At 42.8% G+C, this 23064-nt stretch overlaps 1 protein-coding gene across 1 annotated transcript; it reads left to right on the top strand.

Moving 5' to 3' along the window:
* Positions 1-1709: 1709 nt before the first annotated feature.
* Positions 1710-21548, top strand: efemp2a (EGF containing fibulin extracellular matrix protein 2a). Its single transcript, XM_072663780.1, has 11 exons — positions 1710-1944; positions 7965-8274; positions 8414-8462; positions 10622-10834; positions 12284-12406; positions 13600-13716; positions 14396-14515; positions 15903-16022; positions 17979-18105; positions 18709-18904; positions 19448-21548. Exons 2-11 carry the CDS (start codon positions 8179-8181, stop codon positions 19607-19609), a joined length of 1323 nt encoding a protein of 440 aa, XP_072519881.1. The 5' UTR covers positions 1710-1944; positions 7965-8178; the 3' UTR covers positions 19610-21548.
* The last annotated feature ends 1516 nt before the right edge of the window (positions 21549-23064 follow it).

Here is a 23064-nt window from a genome sequence, read left to right as displayed (position 1 = left end):
GAAACTCTATTCAGACTCCTCTGCATCTACCACCTACTTTCTGAAGGCCTCAGAAAGCTCTTTGGTTCTGGCCATGGTGATACCACACACTTCAACAATCAAACCCAAACCAAGCTAAAAGCCTCTTCAAAGTCCTTTCTAACCATTTTCTAATCATCTGCAGCTGATGTGCATCTGATTCTAATTAAAGACTTTTTTAATAGTAGTAAATGTGGGGGTGTCCAAACTTTTGCCCTTAGAAGACAATTGCATTTTTATTAATAAATAAATTTCTTCAGTTGTATTTGTTTAGTTATATTGCATCCATCTCTCAAAATTGTTCAGATGAAGATCCAATGTCCAGACGTTTAAATACGTTAAAAAGACAACGATTTTTATGGGGTGTCCTGTTTTTCTCACAAGACTGTATGGTCCATGATGGATGAGGATATTTATCTCTAAACCATGTGGCTTGTCATTTGAACAGTTGAACCAATAAGTGTGGGTGTCGGGAGTCCTGATGTGATGTCTGTGTGTGGCCACCTGGGAGGGTTCACTAGCAGTAGGGGGGTACAATTTGTCACCGCTTTTTGGGAGGTACAGAGGGGTCTGTGGGTGTTCTGACAATTACAGACTTGTTACGGACCTCCGACACGGGCTATTAAATGCAGTGGAGTCGAGAGAAAATGCACCTCTAGGAATGTAACACTGTTCCAAATGTTCAGCATAAAATATGTTTTAGGGTCACCTAATAATTTTCATAAATGACCTCTTTTTTCCCCCTCCACATAATGTGAAGCAATGACTCTGCACAAATATACCACTGGGCCTGTATTTAGACGGTGAAGAGGAAAATCCCGGCTTGTTACTGTGTTGCTACTCTGAATGAGGAAACTGATTCAGTGTGAAAGCTGGGACAGAGCAAATGCGCTATGGTGGAGTTAATGAAATAAAGGTGTAATCAGTGTCACTCTTTACACCGCCTCACATCTAAACATTTCTGTCTTTATATCATCCAGCGAGGACCTCCAGTTTAAATATTTGGACAGGAGGGGGGAAAAAAAGAGGCGGACAACTTTTCCAAGCAGACGTGTGTCTTTTCCTCCCTTTTTAGCACACACTCTCTCTCCCTCTTCCTCTCTCTCTCTTTCTCTCTCTCTCTTTCGTTCCTTCTCTTGCTAATTTCTGTCCGCATTCCACCAGCTTCTCTCCCATGATATAAATATCTATCTGGCTGTGGAGCGAAGAAAGAAAAAAGATGGGTGAGATGAAGGGTGAATTGAGGTGGGAGGGAAACAAAAATGGAGAGAAAGTTGCGAGCTGTAGGGGGCGAGTTTAAATGAAACCAGGTGTGTTGCAGCCCTTTGTGTGTATCTGCTGTGTGTGTGTGTGTGTGTGGGTTTAAGCATGTGCACAGGGTCTGCTGGTGGTGGTTTGTGAGGAAGGGTTCAGGGGGGCTGGTCAAATGTGTGTGTGTGTTTGACTGTGTGAATCTGTGCACTGTTGTTCTGCCGGCAAACCGGACAGATTTGGAATTTTGGAATTTGGGCCGCAGACCAGGAATTTTCATCCTGGGGGGTGAGGAGAGAGGGGGTGGGGGGTGGTCGGAGGGGTGTCAGGGGGGCGGAGGACGGCAGCACAGGGGGCCTAGAGGGGGGGTCGGAATGGGCTGTCCCTCTCTTCCGTCTCGCCCTCCTCTGGATACATTCATACTCCAGCTGTCCGTCTCCACACTCCACTCAAGCTGAAGAGGCAGTAGAAGAAGGAAGAAGAAGAAGAAGTAGAAGAAGAAGAAGGAGAAGAAGAAAAGGAAGAGGCAACTAACTGAGAGACAGACAGACAAAAAGAGGGAGAGAAACCTTCACCGGAAGAGAAGAGGAAGGCAGAGGAAGAAAGAGAGACAGAGAGACAGTCCAGAGGAATCCAAGGCCATAACAGGAAGGGGAGCTATCTAAAAAGTGACCTGTGAGTACAGCATGCTTCAGATTTCACATTAGTTAAACATGGGTTTGAAAGCGAAGGAAGAAAATCATACTGAGTATTCTAATCTCAATGTAGAGAGTGTGAGATCTAGGGCACCTCAGGGAAGAGACACAGAATGAAGTGAAGGCTGGAAGGAGAGGAGAGGGAGAAGACAGTGAGGCATAAAAAGAGAGAGAGAAAGAGAGACTAAAGGCAGTATTTCCTCACCGAATCAGTCCTAGGTTCCTTAAAGGGCTCTGTACGTCACGCATGCAGCGCTGCTCCCCTCCAACCATTCATGGCCTCAGTGCCCTGGTGCTACTCCACTCCGGCCACAGAAGTGCTCGAATGACCCAGAATACCCTCACTGTGCAAGCCTTCACGCAATACCATATTTTACAGTCAGTCCCTCTGAGACGGTCCAGACGGTCGTGGGTTTATTCCTTCAGTATCTGTTACCCAACCTTCAGGATGCTCTTACGCATCACGCTTCATGTACACTATAGTATTGCAAAACTTTCCAACCTTGCTTCCAGCTATTATTTCACAACTAGCCCAACTGTCACACTCACCTCTTCCCCCGACCCCCACTAGAGCAGCTTTGGGCAACTTCTACAACGACTTTGGGTTGGAACAGTGAGTGGCTGTGCAAAAAAGCCTGGGTTTATATTCAACAGATGAGACTATGCTCTGGTGCTTAGCAGTGCTAACAGTTAACAGTGCAAGAAAAGCACATGTTCTGGCCTGCTGAAGAAACACAGGTGCCATAACAAGGAGAGAAAACACATACAATTAAACGCCCCGGCATGGCGTCACGACGGAGAACAGTGGCCTACTGTACGAGCACAGGCCACTTCTTCAAAACCTTTCATCACGTTTGTTTGTATATTTTTGCAATTACCGACATTTGGCTGCATTATTGCATGTGGCCCGCTGCTGACTCCAGCATTCATTCAATGGCAAAGGAGCATGCCGGGTTGTCGCGCCTACAGTACTGAGCAAAAACACCTCAGCAATTTGTTTAAAACTGTTTACATTGGCAGTGACAGTTTAAGCTTGTGAAAACATCACATACTATTAGAACACAAACATTAAATACTGTGAAAAGTAATAAGTATGTCTTTAAAAAAAGTTGTTGATACCCTTTGTGCTGGTTAGAAGAGCACAGGTTTGCTTCCTGATTTCTCTTTCATGCCTCCAATGCATGGGTTTGGTCAAATTTATGGGGAATTTAACAGATTTCATGCAAATCTGCAGTCATGCAGGTTTCATGCAAATAAAGCCATTCTGCGTGGTTTGGGGTGAAATGCTGTGTTCTAGAGAAACTTTCCAGGCTTCTACACAGTCAAAGAGGACCTTAAAGAGGCCCTTGAACATGTACCTGTGCACTTTTGGAAAGTTAGACCCTGTGTACACCTGGTCACTTAATGTGACTAATATCTGGACTAATTGTTTCCTGATCAGATTTTAGCCACATGCATTTATACTTGGTAGCCAAATGCATCTTCGGATAGTCAGATCTGATTTGCAATTCATGATTGCAAATCATGATTGCAAATGATGAGCTGCAATTATTACTTATTACCCTGTTGTACTGGGAAGGGCTTCTGGAGAGAGGGATGCATTTACACTGCTATAACGTGGCTCAAGTGCATCTCATACCACCTCCTGAAGTGGTTAAACTGATTAGATTTGTATCTGTTTTAAATGTGTCTTGGATGCGTTTTTGTTTGGCTTGTCCTGGCTAATGCGCTTGGCAGATTTCCACATTGAAGGGGGCTTTCCCCACTAGAAACCCTCCACCTCTTGCAGTGTAACCAGCAAGCTGATTGGCTCTTTTTGTTGATGAGCATGACTTTATCCGCAAACATCCGACGCAATGTTGAGCGTTACAAGAACTCCCATTCCTTTTTCAACCAGTGGCCGGTCTGCAAGTCTCAGGTCCTTAAATTTGCGGCTTCATGTGAAGTCGTGTGACTCGAGTCCCCAACCTCTGCAGAGAAGACCCGAGTACACTGGAGACATCTTCGGAGACATGTGCATGTTTATATGGGAAGTCATAGTCAGCTTGCTGAGTGCCGGATCTCAGTGTGGTAAAACGTAAACACGCCGCTATAGTTTACACTGGTCAGTGGTCAGTGGTGCTGGGTGTTCCTGCAATTGCTTTGCGTGCCCGTGCAGTCCAACTGGTCCAGAGCACGGCTGAGCGGTACCATGGCAGGGTTGTTTTGACCACCTTGACAGAATGTCAGCTTCATGCCTAGCTGAGCAGAACCGACCGGAGCAAGGACACATCACACATTGGTGTGTCTGTGCTTGCAAGTGGCAGAGAGAGGTGGGAAGCATTTGTCTCTATATGTGTGTGGTCCATCTGCAGTGAGCGCAGATCTTTATGACCCGTCTGATTGGCAGTTGTATACTCGCCAAGAGCTGAGCAGATGATGGGAGAGGGAGCAAAAAATGTGGCTGCACTGTCATGATGCTGCCTGCATATCTGACACACATATCTGATCACTCACAGATAGTATTAGGGTGAAATAAGAGCCACTGCCATCTACTGTTCATAAGAAATGGAGATACAGATCACTGTATATAATAAGCATAAATGTGTACTGTCAGAACTGTAATATGATGCTACTTCATAGGGTTCAAATCAATATATAGGTCATTACTTTATAAACTAGTTTTACTAATGTCCATGGTAGTATATAAAGACAGAAGGCCTCTGGCCTCGGTCAGAGCCACTCCAGGTAGCCCCAGTTGCCCTCTCTGATGAACTCATGAGGGGGTTTCCCGAGAATATGATACTCTGGGAAACACAGCCATGGTCCGGCTGACCCATCCAGAGAGCGGCGCCCACATCCTCGCCACTGACATTCCAGAAAGCCAGTGGCCACTCGAAGCACTGCAACCATCTAAATTAGCCTCACCCCCACACTGCCCATACAGTGGCCTAGCATCCGGCGCAGTCCTGCCCTGACCTTGGATTTGCTACAGTGGTTAATTTCGGGCTTTCCCGAGCCCTGTGCGTGCCACAGCGACAGCCTGGTCTGGGCAGCTATGAGAAGTGAATGAGAGAGAGGGTAAATACTCAGGCAATGTGGATTCTTGCGAAGAAGGCTGCAGGGGGGACACTTGGCAATTGGAGTGTGGGAAAAGGAGTCCAGTTTATTTATGAGTTATGAAAAAGCAGACACTAGGGAGATGCGGCTATATTGCTGCACATTGCGATTGCGATACACCTTGCAATGTATTTAAAAAAGGGACTGGTCAACCACTAATGTCATGTGGTCAAAAAAAAAAAAAAAAATCAGGCTTTGGTGGATTACATGACTACCTTGACTCATCAAAACATCCTGCAGAAACACTCTGGAACCTAAATCTGGTTAGAGGGCTGTTTTGCATACTGTAGCCTTCTGAAATACCATTTACATTACATTACACTTAAGGCATTTAGCAGACACTGTTATTCAGAGCCTCTTACAAAAGTGCTTCACTGTTTACTCAGAAAATATACTTAGAATAGAAAGAGACCTCTAAGCTCTAAGCAAGTCTATCAGTATTGCAATGAACAATGCTGTGAGAAAGCTGAAGGATAATTATATCAGGATAAGAAAGAATTATATAAAGATGAAAAAAAGCTTCTCCATATATGGTTCTTTTAAAGAACCTTATAAAAAAGAAGGGTTCCACTATCCAAATAATCTTTCTCAGTACTATATACACTCTCCACAAACTTTGATAAGATTGTACGCCTACTCAGTCATGCAGTTATCCAATCATCAGATTATGGGGCGGCAGTGTAATGTGCATAATCTGCAGCTATGGGCCAGTAGCTTCAGGTAATGTTCACTAACAAGCATCAACCGTAAGAAAAGGTAGAAAATGTGTCTACAGAGAAGAATGCACAACACATTGAACCTTGAGGTGGATGAGCTACAACAGAAGACCAGAAGACTACGTCAGGGTCCACTTCTGTCAGCTAAGAACAGAAAGCTGAGGCTGCAGTGAGCACAGGCGCAACATACTTTCCAATTGGACATTGAAAGGCATACTGTTATGTATTTTGCCTTTGTTTTATTCTCCTATTATTTTAAACCCTGCCACCAAACAGTCTGGGTAGTTATGTGGACGACTGCAGCTTTTACTTGCGCTCTAGGCCCCACATAAAAATGTTTAAGGTCTCAAATAGAACGCAAATCAGTTAAAGAAGGATAGCTTTCTTCCTGCATTCGTCCCTTAAATGATCATGAAGTGTGTTTGTATTCTCCAGTCATCAGACAAGTCAGAGGCTTTCATTTGGGGTATGTTAAAAGTAGAACCTCTTCCATAACTTCAGAGTCCGAGACATCCAGCCTGATGGCCAAAATACTGTAATTCCATCAGAGGGACAGATCAGTGAGAAGAAGCCCACAGCCTTAATTCTAAGCTCATTCATCCCTTTTATTTTACTGGAGCGTGTCTGTACTTGAGGGTGCCTCTAGTTTCCCCATGTGTACTGTAAGCCTTGATGAACAGCCCATTGTGGTTTGGAGCAAAAAGAAGCTGATGTAACAGAAGCAGAATGTGTGTGTGGATATGCACGTCTCCCTGCGGCTTTGCTGTTTGTCACTTTGAGTCAACATGACAATACCAGTGGCCAGGGCAGTGCTCTCCACGCCACCTCTGAGGTTTGGCATGGAGGCTTGCAAAGCAAATGTCTGCACATGTATGTATTTTTGGAGTTGAGAAGATAACTCCTGCTTTCTCCACGACGTGCACATGAGCGTTAGCGCTTGCGAACATGTGCATTTTCACGTGTCAGGGGGACGGCAGTTATAATCTGTACCCGCGCTATTTTCTCCACAGCACAAACCAGCTAGCAGCTTTGCGCTAAGCAGGTCAGAGCCCGAGTCAGAAATGTTTTATAAGTGTTGCGTTTGGCTGGTTCTCTATTTATTCTTCAGCTGAGAAACCTGAAAGACAGGACTTATTCAAGCTAACGACTCTACTTAGAAATCTCAGTTCTCTCTTTCTGAGAACATTAAATGAAGCACTGTCTAAAAGAAGCCTTTCATGCAGGCCTTTCTGCTGTTTCTCTAACCATTTCCAAGTAAAGAGAAAAAGACAGATGTTAGCCAAGTTAGTAGACTTACAGTCTCGCCAGGTTTTAATGAGCCGGCTTTATGTCAACTAACTTTAACCCACATTTGTGTTATGCAATTGTCAAAGAAAGTGTAAGGCTAATTGTTTGCGATTCCAGTTCAGCCACCAGGGGGAGTCAGGTTACCACATACTTCCATACTTACAGAGGCCTTGTGTTACAGCTCCAATCAAAATGTTCACTCTCAGCTCACGTCCATGTCAACTGATCATTTTTAGAGCTTACCTAGTGTCCATGTCAAAAGCTGGACATCAAATTTGGGACAAATAATGCAATGAAATTGGCTCTGAATGAAGCTAGTGCGAAAACCTGGGTAAAAACACACAAGAACAGAGTATAAATACAAGAACAGAGTACTAAAATCCTCAGATATTATGCATAATTGGTTGGATTAGATGTAAACAGAAATTCAGAGTGGTTTGATGTGAAGTGGTTCATTGTAGAGAAACATGCTGGCACCGGGGGTCGGCATGCCTTCAAGAAAATATGGCCATGTCATTTACTATCCAAAGCCACATATGTACCTACATGTGTCTTCTAATAATGGTAAAGCAGTGGTAAAACAAGCTGTTTGGGGACACTATGCATTATATGAATTTTAAAAAAGGGTTTTAGGTCATAATCCTCCCTCAGAACTAGTGTTATACAATTTCTCAGGCATCAAGAAGGTATTCAGTAACTATTTCATGTAATAACGTCCTGTGATGTAGCTTAAAACCCTTCCCACATCTGGTTCCAGTCACCTCCACTGTAAACAGTTCTGTCTTGGTAAGTTTGTCTAGAACAAAGCATTTACCGTCAAACACGCTTCCACATTCAGCACAAACCCAAGTCTACCACTAAGGTTCTCTTACCCTCTCTCTTTATCTCTCTTTTACAGGTTCAACAGTGTGGCTTCAAACCCTGGTTAAAGCCAGCAGCCACCTTCATCCCTACCTGAGGCCTTGCAGTGTGTGCCAGTGTGTGTCTGTGAGCGTGTGTGTGTGCCAGTGTGTGTATTTGGAACGTGTGTGTTTTGTGTTTGACGAGCACCCTGCCTGTGTGGGTTTCCTCTGAGCTCCAGAAGGGCCAGGTGAAAGTGTCTGTGTGCGAGGATGCGCTCCGTGTGTGTTTTGTTTTTTTGCGTGTGTGTTTCAGTGTTCCTCCGCCGCGCTATTTCACAGCCGCCCACAGAAAGTGACACCTACACGGTAAGGAGGGAGGAAGCAGTTTCCCAGTTCTCTTGCTGTCTGTCTGTCTCTCTTTCTCTCATCCGTATGTCTACAGTCGTATAGTAGGTAAAGCATTTGTATTCACGCACCATATCTCTGATTTAACATTCTCCTACAGGAGTGTACAGATGGCTATCACTGGGATCCACAGACTCAACACTGCAAAGGTAAAACATCCCCATCTTTCCTCATCGTTGTGTACAGAAAATATCTATAACCCTACATCCCTACAAGAGACTTCACAGTGCTACACTGTTGGGCACCATTTCCCACACACCCCAGATTTGCTTCTTTAAGATTTGCACTGGAGCTACAAGCACATACTCCTGAATCCTTTAAAGTATTACTATAAAGCAACTGTAGCCTAAAATAACAGCTTCAACAACTTTGTTGTACAAATTTTTTTGAGTCATATTTGTGTATAATCCTGTAATATTACTCTACCACCTCAGTCCACATGCTTTTTTTACTTTCAGTGCTGGTTCTGTATCCCTCAGCTTGTCCAGAAATGCATGTGTAAAGTGTGTCTATGAGGAGGAGCTGTAAAAGTGAATTATAGTCCCACAAATTCTCACATAATGCTGCTTTAACACTTGAGTCAAACCACGTCAGGTTAAGCCATATCCAACATGTTGTAATCAATAAAGAATGCACATCACATGGCATCAAATGACACAAGGTGGAACAATACAAAGTACTGGGTGTGTCCTAATTGTGTAAAACTAGTTTTTGAATATGTAGTATGCACAAAAGCATAAATGGCGTGGTTCCATTTCCTTCCAATGTATGGAAATGAAGCCAAAACTGTTTGTCACGTTGTCAAATGTGCAACCCAAGTCTGCGCAGTAGAGACCGAAGGTGGAGCCAGATTCGCCTCCTCATTTGGTAGACTAAATGACAGTATACAGCTACATGTATACAGAAGGGTCCTGCAGACGATCATTTCCAGCCAAGGCTGACAATCACTTAATTATTAAGTGTTATTCTTTATATGATAAAAATGATAGAAATGTGCTAAAAAAAACTGTCCATGCATTCTACTATTGTCCCAAAGCATACACTATTATCCCGAATTGCAATGCGAAATATAAAGGGAAGAGCATCACATATCTGGAAAATTTTTAAAGAAATAGTAATAATGATGCAATTGCAGTGGCAACGCTGGCAGGAGAATTTGCAGTGACGTATGTTGGCATAGCAACCCTCAGAACCCAAAGAAAATGGGTTAATTTGTTAATATTTTGTGTACTGACCTGCCTATCCCGCACTATTAAGTTTAGTATTATACATTATACAGTATATACATTATAGTATTAGTGTGTAGTATGCAGTTGGAATGCAGCCATTGTGTTCTATTGCACTGCAACATATCATAGCAAGCAGGTTAGCTTGACGCTAATGCCCATGTCCATAAATAGGCCTATTTGAATGCTATAATGTTTATGCAGATAAACAATATTCAGTGTTTTATTGTTTATTTTGCCATTTGTCTCTGAATTCGCATGTGTCTACATGGCTGTATTTCTTTATTTTTACTGGTTTCTTTAATTAGAAAATAACTTAGCTTGAATATTTAGCTTGTGAACTCTAAAGTAGTGAACCAAAACAAATAATTACAAATAAAAAAAGTACAAAATAATAAAGACAATTACAAAATAGAATAGTGGAAAGAAAAATATTATTTACAGATTTATCTTAAAATCGGTTGTTGCTTTGATGGGAAAATGTGACTACAAATCTGTTTAAAATTAATGAAATAAATGAAGCTTTCAATTGTTCAATCAGACGTGACTGTAAATACAAAAAGCAAAAATATATTAGAAAATATTAGAAAATATGACTGCTGTGAATACCCCTGCTGTGTTTTCTTCTCCTAAAATAAGTCTGAACTGATCAGGCAAAACTCCACTATGCTGTTCTACAGTCTCCAATGTTGTTCCTTTTATAGCGTTATAGTATAATGAGTGCCCTAATAAACTGAAAATGGTTTATTAGCATATTAACAAAATGCACATTTTTAAACACTGCTTATTTTAGCTGTATTGAGACATTACTATATCACAACTAAGCAAAATTCTATTAATTTTGTGAATCTATTTCAGATTACATAACAATTTTGCCAAAATGCTCACCTGGTGCCTATAAGCTTCCATAACTTCTTAGCTACATTAGCCTTGCAGCTCCAGTGCAAAACTAAATAAGCCAACATCAGACACCGAACATGCCTTGTTTGATCGATCACATTTACGGCAGGGGGGGAAACTGAGTAAATCAGATTTTTGGGTAAAGCATCCCTTTGACCACCTTGTTTCCGTCTTCTCCTCAGACATAAATGAATGTGAAACCATCCCAGAGGCGTGTAAGGGAGAGATGAAGTGCTTCAACCATTATGGTGGTTACCTGTGCCTTCCTCGCTCTGCCTCGGTCATCCCAGCCCCTGACCCCCCCAGACCAATCCCCCCAGGCCTGGACAATGCACCCAGCGAGCCTTACAATCCCTGCCCTGCCGGCTACGAGCCACAGGGGGACAGCTGCGTGGGTAAGTGTGTGGGCGTGGGGGGGAATGTGGCTGTGGGTGTTAGCGAACAGGTGGCAGGTGGCTGTAAGTGTGTAAGTGAGTGAGTGAGTGAGTAAGTGTATGTGTGTGTGTGTGTGTGTGTGTGTGTATGTGGTGCTGGTTATTATAAAAGTGCAGTGTTGAGGAACTGCTGAGTAGAGGCTCTGTGGGGGCGTCCGCATCCATATCTGGATTTAAGAAAAGACTGGAAACGCTAACCCGGGCTTTTGGGTTATGTGCGTGGGAGAGTGTTTATTGAGGGGGTTATGGGCGCCTGGATGATTCAGATAGAAACAGGTGTTATGTGGGGCAGGGGTCGGCTAGTTTTCGGGCACGATCGTGGGAGTGTTGCCTGGGGGGGGTGTGTGGGGGGTGTGGGGTGTGGGGGGTGTTGGCAGGGGGCTTGTCCGCAGGAGGTCGAGGGGATTTTAAAGGCTAACATCTCCCAGCTGCTATCAGCAGTCAAGAGCTCATTAATACACACCACAGTTGCATTACTGGTAAGCTTACACAGCTAGTGTTCCCTTGTTCCTGTTTTTCAAGCTGTTTGGCATGCAACAGTAAGTGCCCTCATTGCCGAAGCACCAGAATACCAGCACAGCAAATATGGAATAAATATGAAATTATAAATGTATCTGCCCTGGCAACAGTTGACCATAATTCTTTTAATTACTATTCGACTTGATTATTGACAAAATTATTGACAATTTATGCTGAATTCACAAATATGAATAGAAGAACCACACTATGTCCAAATGTTTGTGGACACACCTTCTAATGAATTCATTCAGCTACTTTGAGTTGCACCCATTGCTGACACAGATGCACAGATGCACACACACACACACACACACACGCACACACAGCTTGTCTAGTCCCTGTAAAGAAGAACTGCCAATACAATAGGACTATCTGGATCATATAAACATGAACCTAATGCCAGGGGTGGACTATAAAGCCCTCCACAGAGACTGTGGAGCAGTGGAACTGTGTTTTTTGGAATGATGGTGCTCCATTCAATACTTCTGAGATGAGTTGGGGAATTGGGGATGAAGTGGGTTGGTGATCATCCAACATCCTGATCTCACTTATGATCTTGTTGCAAAATCGAAAGAGTCAAATCCTCACTCTCCTCAATTTAGTAGAAAGGCTTCCCTGAACGGTAGAGACAGTTACTCCAACACAAGAAGGATAAACTCTTTTTAATACTCTTGATTTTAGAAGAAACAATGAATGAGCAGGTGTCCCAATATGTTTCCATTACATCTATAATTATAATTGATTCAGCTAAATCAAAACTTTCAGATCGATGGATCACAATACACTGATGCATTTTTACAAACCTATGTCACCCTTGATACAACCCGAATGGTGGTCTGTATTGCTGATATCATGCTAACTTGCATTTACTGTATACACACACATACACAGATGTGGATGAGTGTGAGCGAGATGAACATGACTGCCAGCCCAGCCAGGAGTGTTTCAACACGGAAGGCTCTTTTACCTGCCAGTGTCCGGGTGGATACCGCAAAGTGGGAACAGAATGCATTGGTGAGTCACAGCAGTTAATGTTGATTAAGCTGGTTATGCTGGTAGACTAGTAGAGAGTTTGTTTTTGTCTAATAGTTTAGCTGATCTTGACCAAGCTAGCCATGTTGGTAGACCCTGACATACTTTGTAATGCTAATAGATCTTGATCAAGCTGGTAGATCTTGACCAAGCTGGCCATTGTTTGTAGACCTTGACCAAGCTGGTCATGCTGGCAGATCTTGAGCAAGCTGGTCATTGTTGGTAGATTTTGACCAAGTTGGTCATGCTGGCAGATCTTGAGCAAGCTGGTCATGCTGGTAGATCTTGATCAAGACGGTCATTCTGGTAGTTTTTTAATAATCTGGTCATGTTGGTAGATTTTGACCAAGTTGGTTATGCTGGTAGATTTTGACCAAGCTGGTCGTGGTGGTAGATGTTGAGTAAATTGGTCATGTTGCTTGATTTTGACCAAGCTGGTCATGCTGATAGATCATGACCACAGTGAACATGCTTGTAGACCCTGATCAAGCTGGTCATGCTGGTAGATGTTGAGTAAATCGGCCATGCTGGTAGATCTTGACAAGTTGACCATGCTGATAGATGTTAAGTAAATTGGTCATGTTGGTAGATTTTGACCAAGCTGTTCATGCTGGTAGATGTTGAGTAAATTGGCCATCCTGGTAGATCTTGACACAGTTGGCCATGCTGATAGATCATGACCAAGGTGATCATGCTTGTAGACCCTGCTGGTTATGCTGGTAGATTTTGACAAAGCTGATTATCCCAAAAGATCTTGACAAAGCTAGTCACACTAGTGGTAGATTTTGGCACAGTTGTCCATCCTGACATCCTGAGATCTTGACAAAGCTCGCTATAGTGGCATATTTTGACAAAGTTGGCAATGTGGATAAATCTTGATCAAGCTGGTCATGCTGGTAGATCTAGCACGCCAACCAAGAATTCTTCCTGAGTTATAAAGGGTGTGTTAAAGAAAGTATAACTCAGCATTACTAAATGACCTAATTACTCAGGAGAGGGGTAGTCTAGGACCTAATGCTCTTAAACATGGTATAACATATTGACTAGGCTGAAAGAGGCAAATGATGAGAAAAGCTGTCAGCAGTCATCATGGGCCTGTCCATGCTGATGAGAGATAAAGGCATGCTCTGTATGCGTCATTCGTGTGACTTCCTTGCTCTGTTTTCTGTTGTCAGACATTGATGAGTGCCGGTACCGGTACTGCCAGCACCGCTGCGTTAACGTCCCTGGCTCTTTCTCCTGCCAGTGTGAGCCTGGCTTCCAGCTGGCTGGCAACAATCGCTCCTGCATTGGTAAGTGTGCCCACGCGCAGCCACCCCCGCACATAGCCAACAACACCGTACCCTGAGTCATAGGCCAGTACCCCCCTCCGCTCCCTCTCTTCCCCACCCAACTCTCCACACACTCTCAAACCATGTACACACAATCATTCGGAAAGCCAAGCCCACACGCTATTGCACAATGTCATCCTACACCTCAGCTCCACTGAACGAAGGCCAAAGTCAAAACAAACTGCTGCAACACCTCCAATTAGGTGAATAAGGGACACTGCATTGGTGGCTTAGGGGAGTAATCACTGTGGTATTCTGAAATACGGGGGCGATTCTTCTTCGCAATGGGTTTATCCACTTTAAAAGGCATTTAGGGAAGACATAATGGGTGAGGAATCTACTTCAGCTGTTCCTGTGTCCAGTACCATGATTACATTCACAGCAGAATAACACTGTAACACTGTGAATACTGTATTTAAAGTTACATTTAACTTTGCATTTCTGAAGAGCTTGAGACGTACACAAGGAACCTCAAAGGTGCAGCGTGATACTCGGTCAATGAGGTCTTACCTTACATAGTCTAAGAATAAAGAAGGCTCTGTACTGGCAGTTAGTGGATACACTATGACCACATTATCCTCAGGAAAATGTGGTCTGTAATCTGGGCACTGTAATCTTGTGTATTGCTCTGTGGTTTCAGACGTGGATGAGTGTGACATGGGCGCCCCCTGCAGTCAGAGGTGTTATAACACCTACGGCACTTTTCTCTGTCGCTGTGAGCAGGGCTACGAGCTGGGGCCTGACGGGTTTGCTTGCAAAGGTGAGTGGCTGAAACTATACAGTGCAAACACAGACACATGATCTTATATAAAGAAACCAAACTTTATGCCTAGTCTACCTTTTTTGTGAATTAGCCCAGATTTACACATTTGAGACTTCATATGTAGTCTAGGCTGCACACATAGGAGATATTCATGTGTATTTTGTCTACACCTCTGCTTTACTGCACAAGCACATATTTTGTGAAAGTCTGTACAAGATGAATTAATCAGTGGTTCCATTAACAAGAGAGACTGAACACAGCTTTTCAAAACAGATTTTATTTCAAGTTTATTTTCAGATTTTTACCCATTTTCATTTTTATTTGGATCACCATACATATTCTCCCTCTATCACATGCAATGCTCCCGACACTGGAAGGGTAAAGACTAACAAACGCCTCCTCCAACACGTGCACAGCAAGCCCTTGCCTCTTTTTTCAAACTGCCGGCGATGTAACGTCATGGCGATGCAATGTCACGGGCAGCCAACGCACTCTGAGGAAAGCGACATGTACCCGGATGCCAGTGCCGCCCAGCATTGCACTGGAGTGATGTGGAGAGATGGTGTCATCTACCCACACTGGAAAGAGCAAGGACAATTGTCCTATCTCTGGGCTCCAGCTGCCGATAGCTAGCAGCCTGACCGGGAACTAGCGATCCTCTGGTCAAGGTTACAGTACCTTTTTTTCCCGCTGGACCACTCAGGGCCCCTCTTTACTTTGACATGTAGTCTGGACTGGACCAATCCGATATTCACGTGTATTTCGTCCACTTTCCTACTACATTCCTACACACTCATCTCACAGTAATGGCTAATTCAGTTCTGATTCTTTAGATGACAAATCAGTAAATCATAACCACTCCTCTCCTAAATTATATCATGATTTGATTCGATTATTTTGGTATTATTCAGCAATAGAAAAGAAGAAAAAAGAAGAAAAAGAAGAAACTACGCACACAACCGTGTAACATCAACTACTACTACTCAAAACACTCATTTCTTATATTTTACATTTAAAAAAACCACGACAAGTTGAAGCTTGAAAAGAGCACAAGAACAGCATATGCTACTGAAAATGATAATAATCAACTCTAATCAATGCAGCTGACTCGTTACCTTCACGTCACGATGCTCTGATGCATTTTCACACTTCTGTGTCTCACCTATTATAAACAGCATGGTCTTTTTTACACACACACACACACACACACACACATATAATCAGATCTTTTCAGACATAGGTCTTTTCACACTAATGTCAGATATGAGTCATTGTTAAATATGAATTTGAACCATTAAGGTACAGCAAAAAAAAGAAGGAGCCAAAATTTAAATTGATAAATAAGGCGGCTTGTAAAAGTGAATGCATCTCTCTCTCTCTGCAGACATAGATGAGTGCAGCTACTCCAGTTACCTTTGCCAGTATCAGTGTGTCAATGAACCTGGCAAGTTCTCTTGCATCTGTCCAGAGGGCTACCAACTTCTGGGGACTCGACTGTGCCAAGGTTAGCCTCCACCTCTTCTCTGTTCTCCTTGATTTCATTCCATTCATTCCACCTAAAGGAATTCTTTGGCAGTGTAAAACATGTTTGGCGGTGTGACTGATATTTCCATTATTTTCCCTTTCACCCAAATATTTTGGGCCTGTTTAATATTCAAAATGTACATCTTTAAGTTTGCATTGAAGCTATGTGTGAACATCTCGACTACTGAATGCATTCAGCTACTTTAAGTTGCACCCATTGCTGACACAGATGTGCGAATGCACAAACACTTAGCTTAGCTTGTCTAGTCCCTGTAGAAAAGTACAGCCAACGAAATTGGACTCTCTGGAGCAGATAAACATGAGCCTATTGGCACTATGCCTAATGCCAGGGGTGAGCTAGAGAGGTATAAAGCCCCCAGCATTGAGCTGTGGAGCAGTTTAACTGTGTTCTCTGGAATAATGGTGCTCCAAGTACGTTTGGGATGAGGTGGGCTAGTGAGCAACGAACTGCCTGACCACACTAACGTGAACTCTTGTCACTGAAAGCAATAAAATTCTCACAGCAATGCTCCAAAATTAAGTAGAAAGCTTTTCCTGGACAGTAGAGACAAGCAGGATAAACTATGTTTTAGGTGTCCCAATACTTTTGTCCATACAGTACTGCTAATGTAGCAAAGTAATTTAAGGTTGTACAAAAGCTTATGGGAAAAATAGAGAATGTTAAAACCATTAGTATCAACTGTTGGAGTTAGAGTTCTGTCTATATCTTTGTCCAGTTTATAGACACTATGTCATACGCTGTCAAAACATCACTGTCATGCAAAAGCCTCATTTCACCAAAATGGCAGCTTTACAGAAGATGTAAAAAAGTGTCTTAATTTCTAATGGAAATCAGTGTACAGTGTACAGATTTTATTTTATTTAAAGTAATTTTAAAGCATTTTTTATTGGTCCATTCATCATAAAATTCTTTCTCAATGTAAAAAAAAGAAACTGCCAGACCAAGATTATGTCAAAAAAGTGAAAAATGGAGATGCAGGGCCAAGTGTGATCGATGAGGAATGCACAAATGAGCTAGATGGCATATTGAAATGAATGGGTCACACTGATATCTGCAGAAAATGCTGGATCGAATATCAGAGAGAAGAAAAGAATGAATCCACTCCAATCCTGTAACAAATCTAGCCTGATACATTACACACTCACTCTAGTCAAGTGATGCAGTCCAAAATAGCTCATTTTAAAGCTTAGTAGTTTTTAAAGGAGAGATATCTGATCGGCAAGATTACTCAATGGTCCACAATATTACTCAGTGACAAAAAGAAGCCATAACATTAGTACCACTGAAAGGTGAAGTGAAAAACATTGATTATCTTCATCTACAGTGGCATCTGTCAAGGGGTTGCTATATTAGGTAGTAAGTAAACAGTCGTTTCTTGAAGTTGATGTGTTATCTGAGCCACTTTGACAAGAGCCAAACTGTGATGCCTAGATGACTGGGTCAGAACATCTCCAAAACATCAGGCAGAAATTGTGTGGTGTTCCTGGTATAAAGTGGCGCAGCTACAAAAAGTGGTCCAAGTAAGGACAACCGGTGAACTGGTGAGCCTGCTGCTAAAGTCTTGGTGCCAGATACTTCCAGACTCCTTTAGAGATCCTTTAGAGTGGAATCCAAGCCTCGAAAGGTCAGATCTATGGCAGCACAAGGAGGACCTACTCAATATTAGGCAGGTTATGCTATTATTATAGCTGATTGATGCATGTTCTAGTAAAAATGGCCATGTTGTTAATTCAAAACTAAATAAGCAAATTTTAGACACCAGAAGTAGTCACCTATGTTTTCTGTTATGGCTAAAATTCTGTGGATTTAAATGTTGGTCTAGATATTACTCTGAAAGAACGCTGCTAAGGTGTTTCTCAGCTGAAATTTGACATATGACTCATTGCTACTTTCTGTCTCTGCCTCTGAATGCAGATATAAATGAGTGTGAGACAGGCACGCACCAGTGTGCTGACGGCCAGACCTGTGTGAACATTCATGGTGGCCATCAGTGTGTCGACACAAACCGCTGTCAGGAGCCCTACGTTCAAGTATCGGACAAGTATGCAAGCAAAAACACACACATACTCACACACTTTTGCGTACATGCTCCCTACTGGGCCTCTTCTGTTGATCATCCTGTGTCAGACGCATCTGCTCGAGGCATACTTCAGATGATTTCTGAAATTGCGCTGTTTGTTTTTCCATATCTCTGGCCTGTTTCCACAGCCCCTGCCTTTGAGCATGCTTCAATCTAATCAGCATACTTGCACAAAGTCTGAAATTGATAACAGGTGGCCGGGCAGGTTTACGTTTTGAAGAAATGTCTGGAGGTAAATGGAGGGCATCCAACATTTTAAGTTAATTCGTCTGGCATGCCGCGCACATTCAATTGTAATTTGGTACGTTCGTGGCTTAAATCATCATTAGTCATGCAACATCTTGAAGTGGCAGATGAGAAGAATACTACGGCTCTGAATCAGTTTACCTCTGACAAATGAAGATGTGAGCAAGGCCGTGCTGTAATCATCACGGGATTCCGTGAGCCAAATCAATTTAGGTCAACTTTCCATTGTGTTCTCCTTGTTTTTTTGTTTTTTTAATCAAGTTACTTGGAAATGTTATGAAACAAACACTGTACTGTAACTCTCTCCTCTCCTTGCAGTCGTTGCGTGTGTCCTGTCACCAAACCTGGCTGTCGGGACTTGCCCTTCTCAATTGTGCATCGCTACATGAGCATCACCTCGGAGCGTTCCGTCCCATCGGACATCTTCCAGATCCAGGCCACCAGCGTCTACCCCGGAGCCTACAACACCTTCCGCATCCGCTCAGGAGATGAAAACGGAGACTTCTACATCAGGGTGAGATGCGAATTATCCTCTTCTATTAATATCAAATGTCTCGGAATTGGATCTCCAAAAGTTGTCCCATGAGATCTCAGCTTTCCAAACAGATGAGGTCCTTCAATGGGAGTGTTTCACACATTTGACCAATTCCAAAACCCAACATCTGATTGGGCACATTTTGAAAAGAAAATGCTGATGTGAAATCTGGATGGAAGCCAGCATTTGAGGACAATGCAGTCATACTTTGGTGCCAGGATTTCAGTATACAGCTATTAATAGCCAGCCTGTGGAGAAGGGGAGGATGGGGGGCACTTCGAGGCAAGGTTGCTGATATATTGTAGGTTAGTGTGTGCGCCAAGCTGGAGCTGTAAGTGTGTGGAGTAAAGTAGATTGCATGTGCCAGGCTAGAAGAATTACAGCCTCAGTGCAGCCTCGCACAAAGTCCATTATGACCAGCGGGGTAGAGATTACACTGCACTCATAACAGACCATTACTTCCCATTAATCATTTCTCAATAACGTGGAGTTCTAAGCATGCCCTGTGGTCTCTTCCCTCAGCAAATCAACAACATCAGTGCCATGCTGGTGCTGGCCCGTGCCGTCAACGGACCCAAAGAGTATGTTCTGGACTTGGAGATGGTTTCGGTCAACCCCCTCATGAGCTACCAGACCAGTTCTGCGCTTCGCTTATCAGTCTATGTGGGGCCTTATGCTTTCTAAGAGAGAGAGTTCTATTAAGAGCCAACAAGGGAGGGGGGGGGAGGATTGAATGGCTAGCAGTTGAAAAAGCGGTAGAGGTATGGACGCAAGGATGGCTTAACCAATAAAGACGAGGGGGTTTGAGCTGGAGATATGGGAACGATTGAAGGAATACGCCAGCATTTTCACACCTAGCCTCTCATGTGCCTCAACTATACCATAGGACTGATCACAATGGGCAGTAAGTTTAATGTATTGCCCTGTACACTAAATCAGGAAATTAGGAAACATGCTATATCAGCACCTGCCAACTGGCTTCCATTGTAAGTCAGCAGGTTTTCTGATGATGTGCTACAGATGCAAGAGCTTTCCCGGAAAAGATAGGTGCCAAACTGTACTGGGGTGGAACCCTTAAAGGACACACCTTCAGTAACTGTAGTTGGGGAAAATAATTGTACCATATTCCATTGCAGTTTTGTTAATGGGGTTTGTATCCTTTTATTGTTTATGTGGTTTTATATATTAAAATCAGCCATTAATGAAATAATATTACATTTTTAATTAAATAATTAAATAATATTACATTATTTTGACCAAATTGCTCTGCATTTGGAATGAAACACATTGTTTATGTTACTGTGCCCTTAAAACTGATACACATATGAAAAACAGAGCAGGGAAAAACTGCTGTTGGCTGCACACTGTTACAGGTATCCTTGAGGAACTTTGGGAGGTTCTTCAATTTGAAAATGTGGAGGAACCTCTTAATGTGTTTTGAGGAACCTTCAAGAAATTGAAGAATCCCTACAAGCTCCTTAAGGAACTTTTACTTTTAACAGTGCATAATTGGATATATGTAAATGTGATCTCGGAGTTGATGAGTTTAAATCAGGCTTTTTTGCAGCTTAGTTTCCATATATGCAGTGCATGGTACAATTTTTACATTTTCAACAGTGTTCAACAACAATCATATGGGTCCTTTAAGTCACCCCCCCCACCCCCTACACATTTTTCACACCTGTTAATTACAAACCGCTACTTAAAAACAGCTACAAAACGGTGCAAATACACACCTTTCCCATAGGAAAGTAAATGTAGGGCATCTTTAAGGTACACAATTGGAACTTCAGGACCATGTTGTAGCTTTGAGAGTACATGTACAGTGATTGTACCTTGATGAAGAGGACTTTGAAGAGACTAGGCTGAAAAGTTCTGGAGAATTCCTTTAAGTTTGCTGGAAGAGCAATGCTGTATGCCAAGCAGTCTCACGAGAAATCGAACCAAACTACACAACTACTACATCACAAAGTCTTAAAGACAGGCACTATGGTTTGCAGACACATTTACACAACACTGTGATGTTCCTATATTGATATACTATATAATGTTGTGTTCGAAATAGCGAAGATAGCAGCTGCACTACGATTCAAAACCTGCTGTACGGCCTATATAGCCTTTTGTTTTCTTACATCTGGCCTTTCTCGTCCCTCTCACATCATCTAGGCTCATTTTCAGGATGGCTACTATTATTTTAGTTATTTTATCTTATTTTCTTTCAGTCTCTGCCTATAGGTGCAAACTTATAGGCAGCATAATTACATTATATTTGCCCACAAGTTCACCTGCCCCCTTCCCTTAGCCCTTACTTTTTTTCAGACATATGTAGCAGTGTTAAAGCACAAATACTATATGCACCTCTGCATAGTCATGATTACAAACTTCCTTGAGCTTAGTGTGTGTTTGGAGCCGTGCCATTACTCAATAACCACTCAGTCCTCCTCATCTACATCTCTACATCCTCTACCAAGCCAAAACCATCACTAATATTCATGTTTTTATTATTATTTTTATGATTATTATTATTATTGTTTGATGTTGTAGTTTTCATACCATGCTGTCAGTGTTGTACGTTTATTTCCTGGAATTATTACTGTAATAAATATGACACTACCAAATCAGATCTCTACCTCTGTCTGTGCCTTGACTTGATTTGCATCAGGGTCTATATTTAGCATTGACGCTAATCCTGGCTCTTTTTTATCTCTGCGAATTGCTTGCTCGCTCTGTGCACGTGCCACATTTAATCTGTCTGACTTCTCTCTCTCTATCTCTCTCTCTCCCAAATCACCCGACTACACTATAGATTTGAACGCCTGATGCGGAACCTGTGGACCAGCGCTTACATAGCTGCGGCCTTTTGTCACTGCTGGCAGGGGTGCTCTGTTTAGGACCAGGCACCCAACAAACACACACATAAACAAGCAAACAATCAAATAATCCTGCTGAGGTCCACCCTTAGTTCATCTTTAGATCCGCGTTCTTGGCACCGCTCGACCAAAGAGCCATTTGTGCTCCACTGTGATTTGTTTTCAGTGCTGTTTTCCTGGAAGCTGCCAAAGCAGCTTAGCAGAGTTTTTTGGATCGGATGCTGCGAGTGAGCCGCGGAGAGCAATTCCCCGGAGCCTCAGCAGCATAATGCCTTATGGGGGATCCCACTCAGCTAGTGGGGAATCCTTTCCTGCTTGGCAACAGGCAGCTGCGTTGTGAACGCAGAGCTGAAGAGGCAGGAAGAGCCTGGATCATAATAGGATGACTGTAGTTAGGAATCAGTGGGATAATGGGATAATCAGTAGGACAGTGGGATAATCTCATAAAACAAGTGTGTGTATGTGAGCATTGTAAAAAAAACAAATGATGGATCTGTCTTCTAATTGTTAAAGGAAGGTGAACTCAGTCTTTGTCTAGATTTACATTTATGGCATTTGGATAAGGCTCTTATCCACAGCGGCTAGCAGGAGCGGAATCGAATGCTCCTCTTCTGATCGCGAAAGCTTCGCTGCCCTCCATGATGCACAAAGCCAGGTCTAAACAGCCCAAGCCCCACTCAGTCCACATTCGGAGGTGATCGGATTCTGTTTGACAAGTGGAAGTACGTTAATACAAGTAATAATTACTGTGGATCTTGGCTTCTCTCACTCACTCTTGCCCTTTATCCCTCACTATGTGCAGCATTACAGAATTTGTTTTCTTGCACATTCTCAGATAGAGCTGTTGTGAGAATGTGCGAACCATTGGTGTGGTACAACAGATAACACCACTACCTGCCAGTGAGCTACCACACCATGTGAGAGACTGGGGTTCGATTCCTGGTCTGGGTGACTATGCTGCACTACACCAATAAGAGCCCATGGGTAAGACTCCTAACCCTACATAGCCCCACATTGTTATACAAGTAACCCTGGAAGTCGCTCTGGATAAGAGCGTCAGCTAAATGACATAAATGTAAATCTATTTTTCCACGGAGTTGAAGAACCACCGCCATTCCTCTAAACCGTTCACAGTCTCCCAGAGCAAGACAATTTTGATGAGAAACTGTTGTTTACAGGAAGTAAACAGAAGTGAAGATTTTTTTACATGGGAAAGCATTTTAATGACAAGTGTAAACAGAATCTGGTCAGTGTAGATCCAGATACCAT

This window comes from Salminus brasiliensis, chromosome 19 (genome assembly GCF_030463535.1).
Source record: "Salminus brasiliensis chromosome 19, fSalBra1.hap2, whole genome shotgun sequence".
NCBI lineage: Eukaryota > Metazoa > Chordata > Actinopteri > Characiformes > Bryconidae > Salminus > Salminus brasiliensis.
Note: the sequence above shows the minus strand (reverse complement) of the source record. Positions and strands in the feature narration are given on the sequence as shown.

What these genes read in the sequence shown, in the direction of transcription:
- efemp2a (XM_072663780.1), top strand. Translation starts at nt 8,179, where the DNA reads ATGCGCTCCGTGTGTGTTTTGTTTTTTTGCGTGTGTGTTTCAGTGTTC. An exon ending in ACAGGGGGACAGCTGCGTGG is followed by an intron (nt 10,835 to 12,283) that starts GTAAGTGTGTGG and finishes ACACATACACAG; the next exon opens with ATGTGGATGAGTGTGAGCGA. An exon ending in TACGTTCAAGTATCGGACAA is followed by an intron (nt 18,106 to 18,708) that starts GTATGCAAGCAA and finishes CTCTCCTTGCAG; the next exon opens with TCGTTGCGTGTGTCCTGTCA.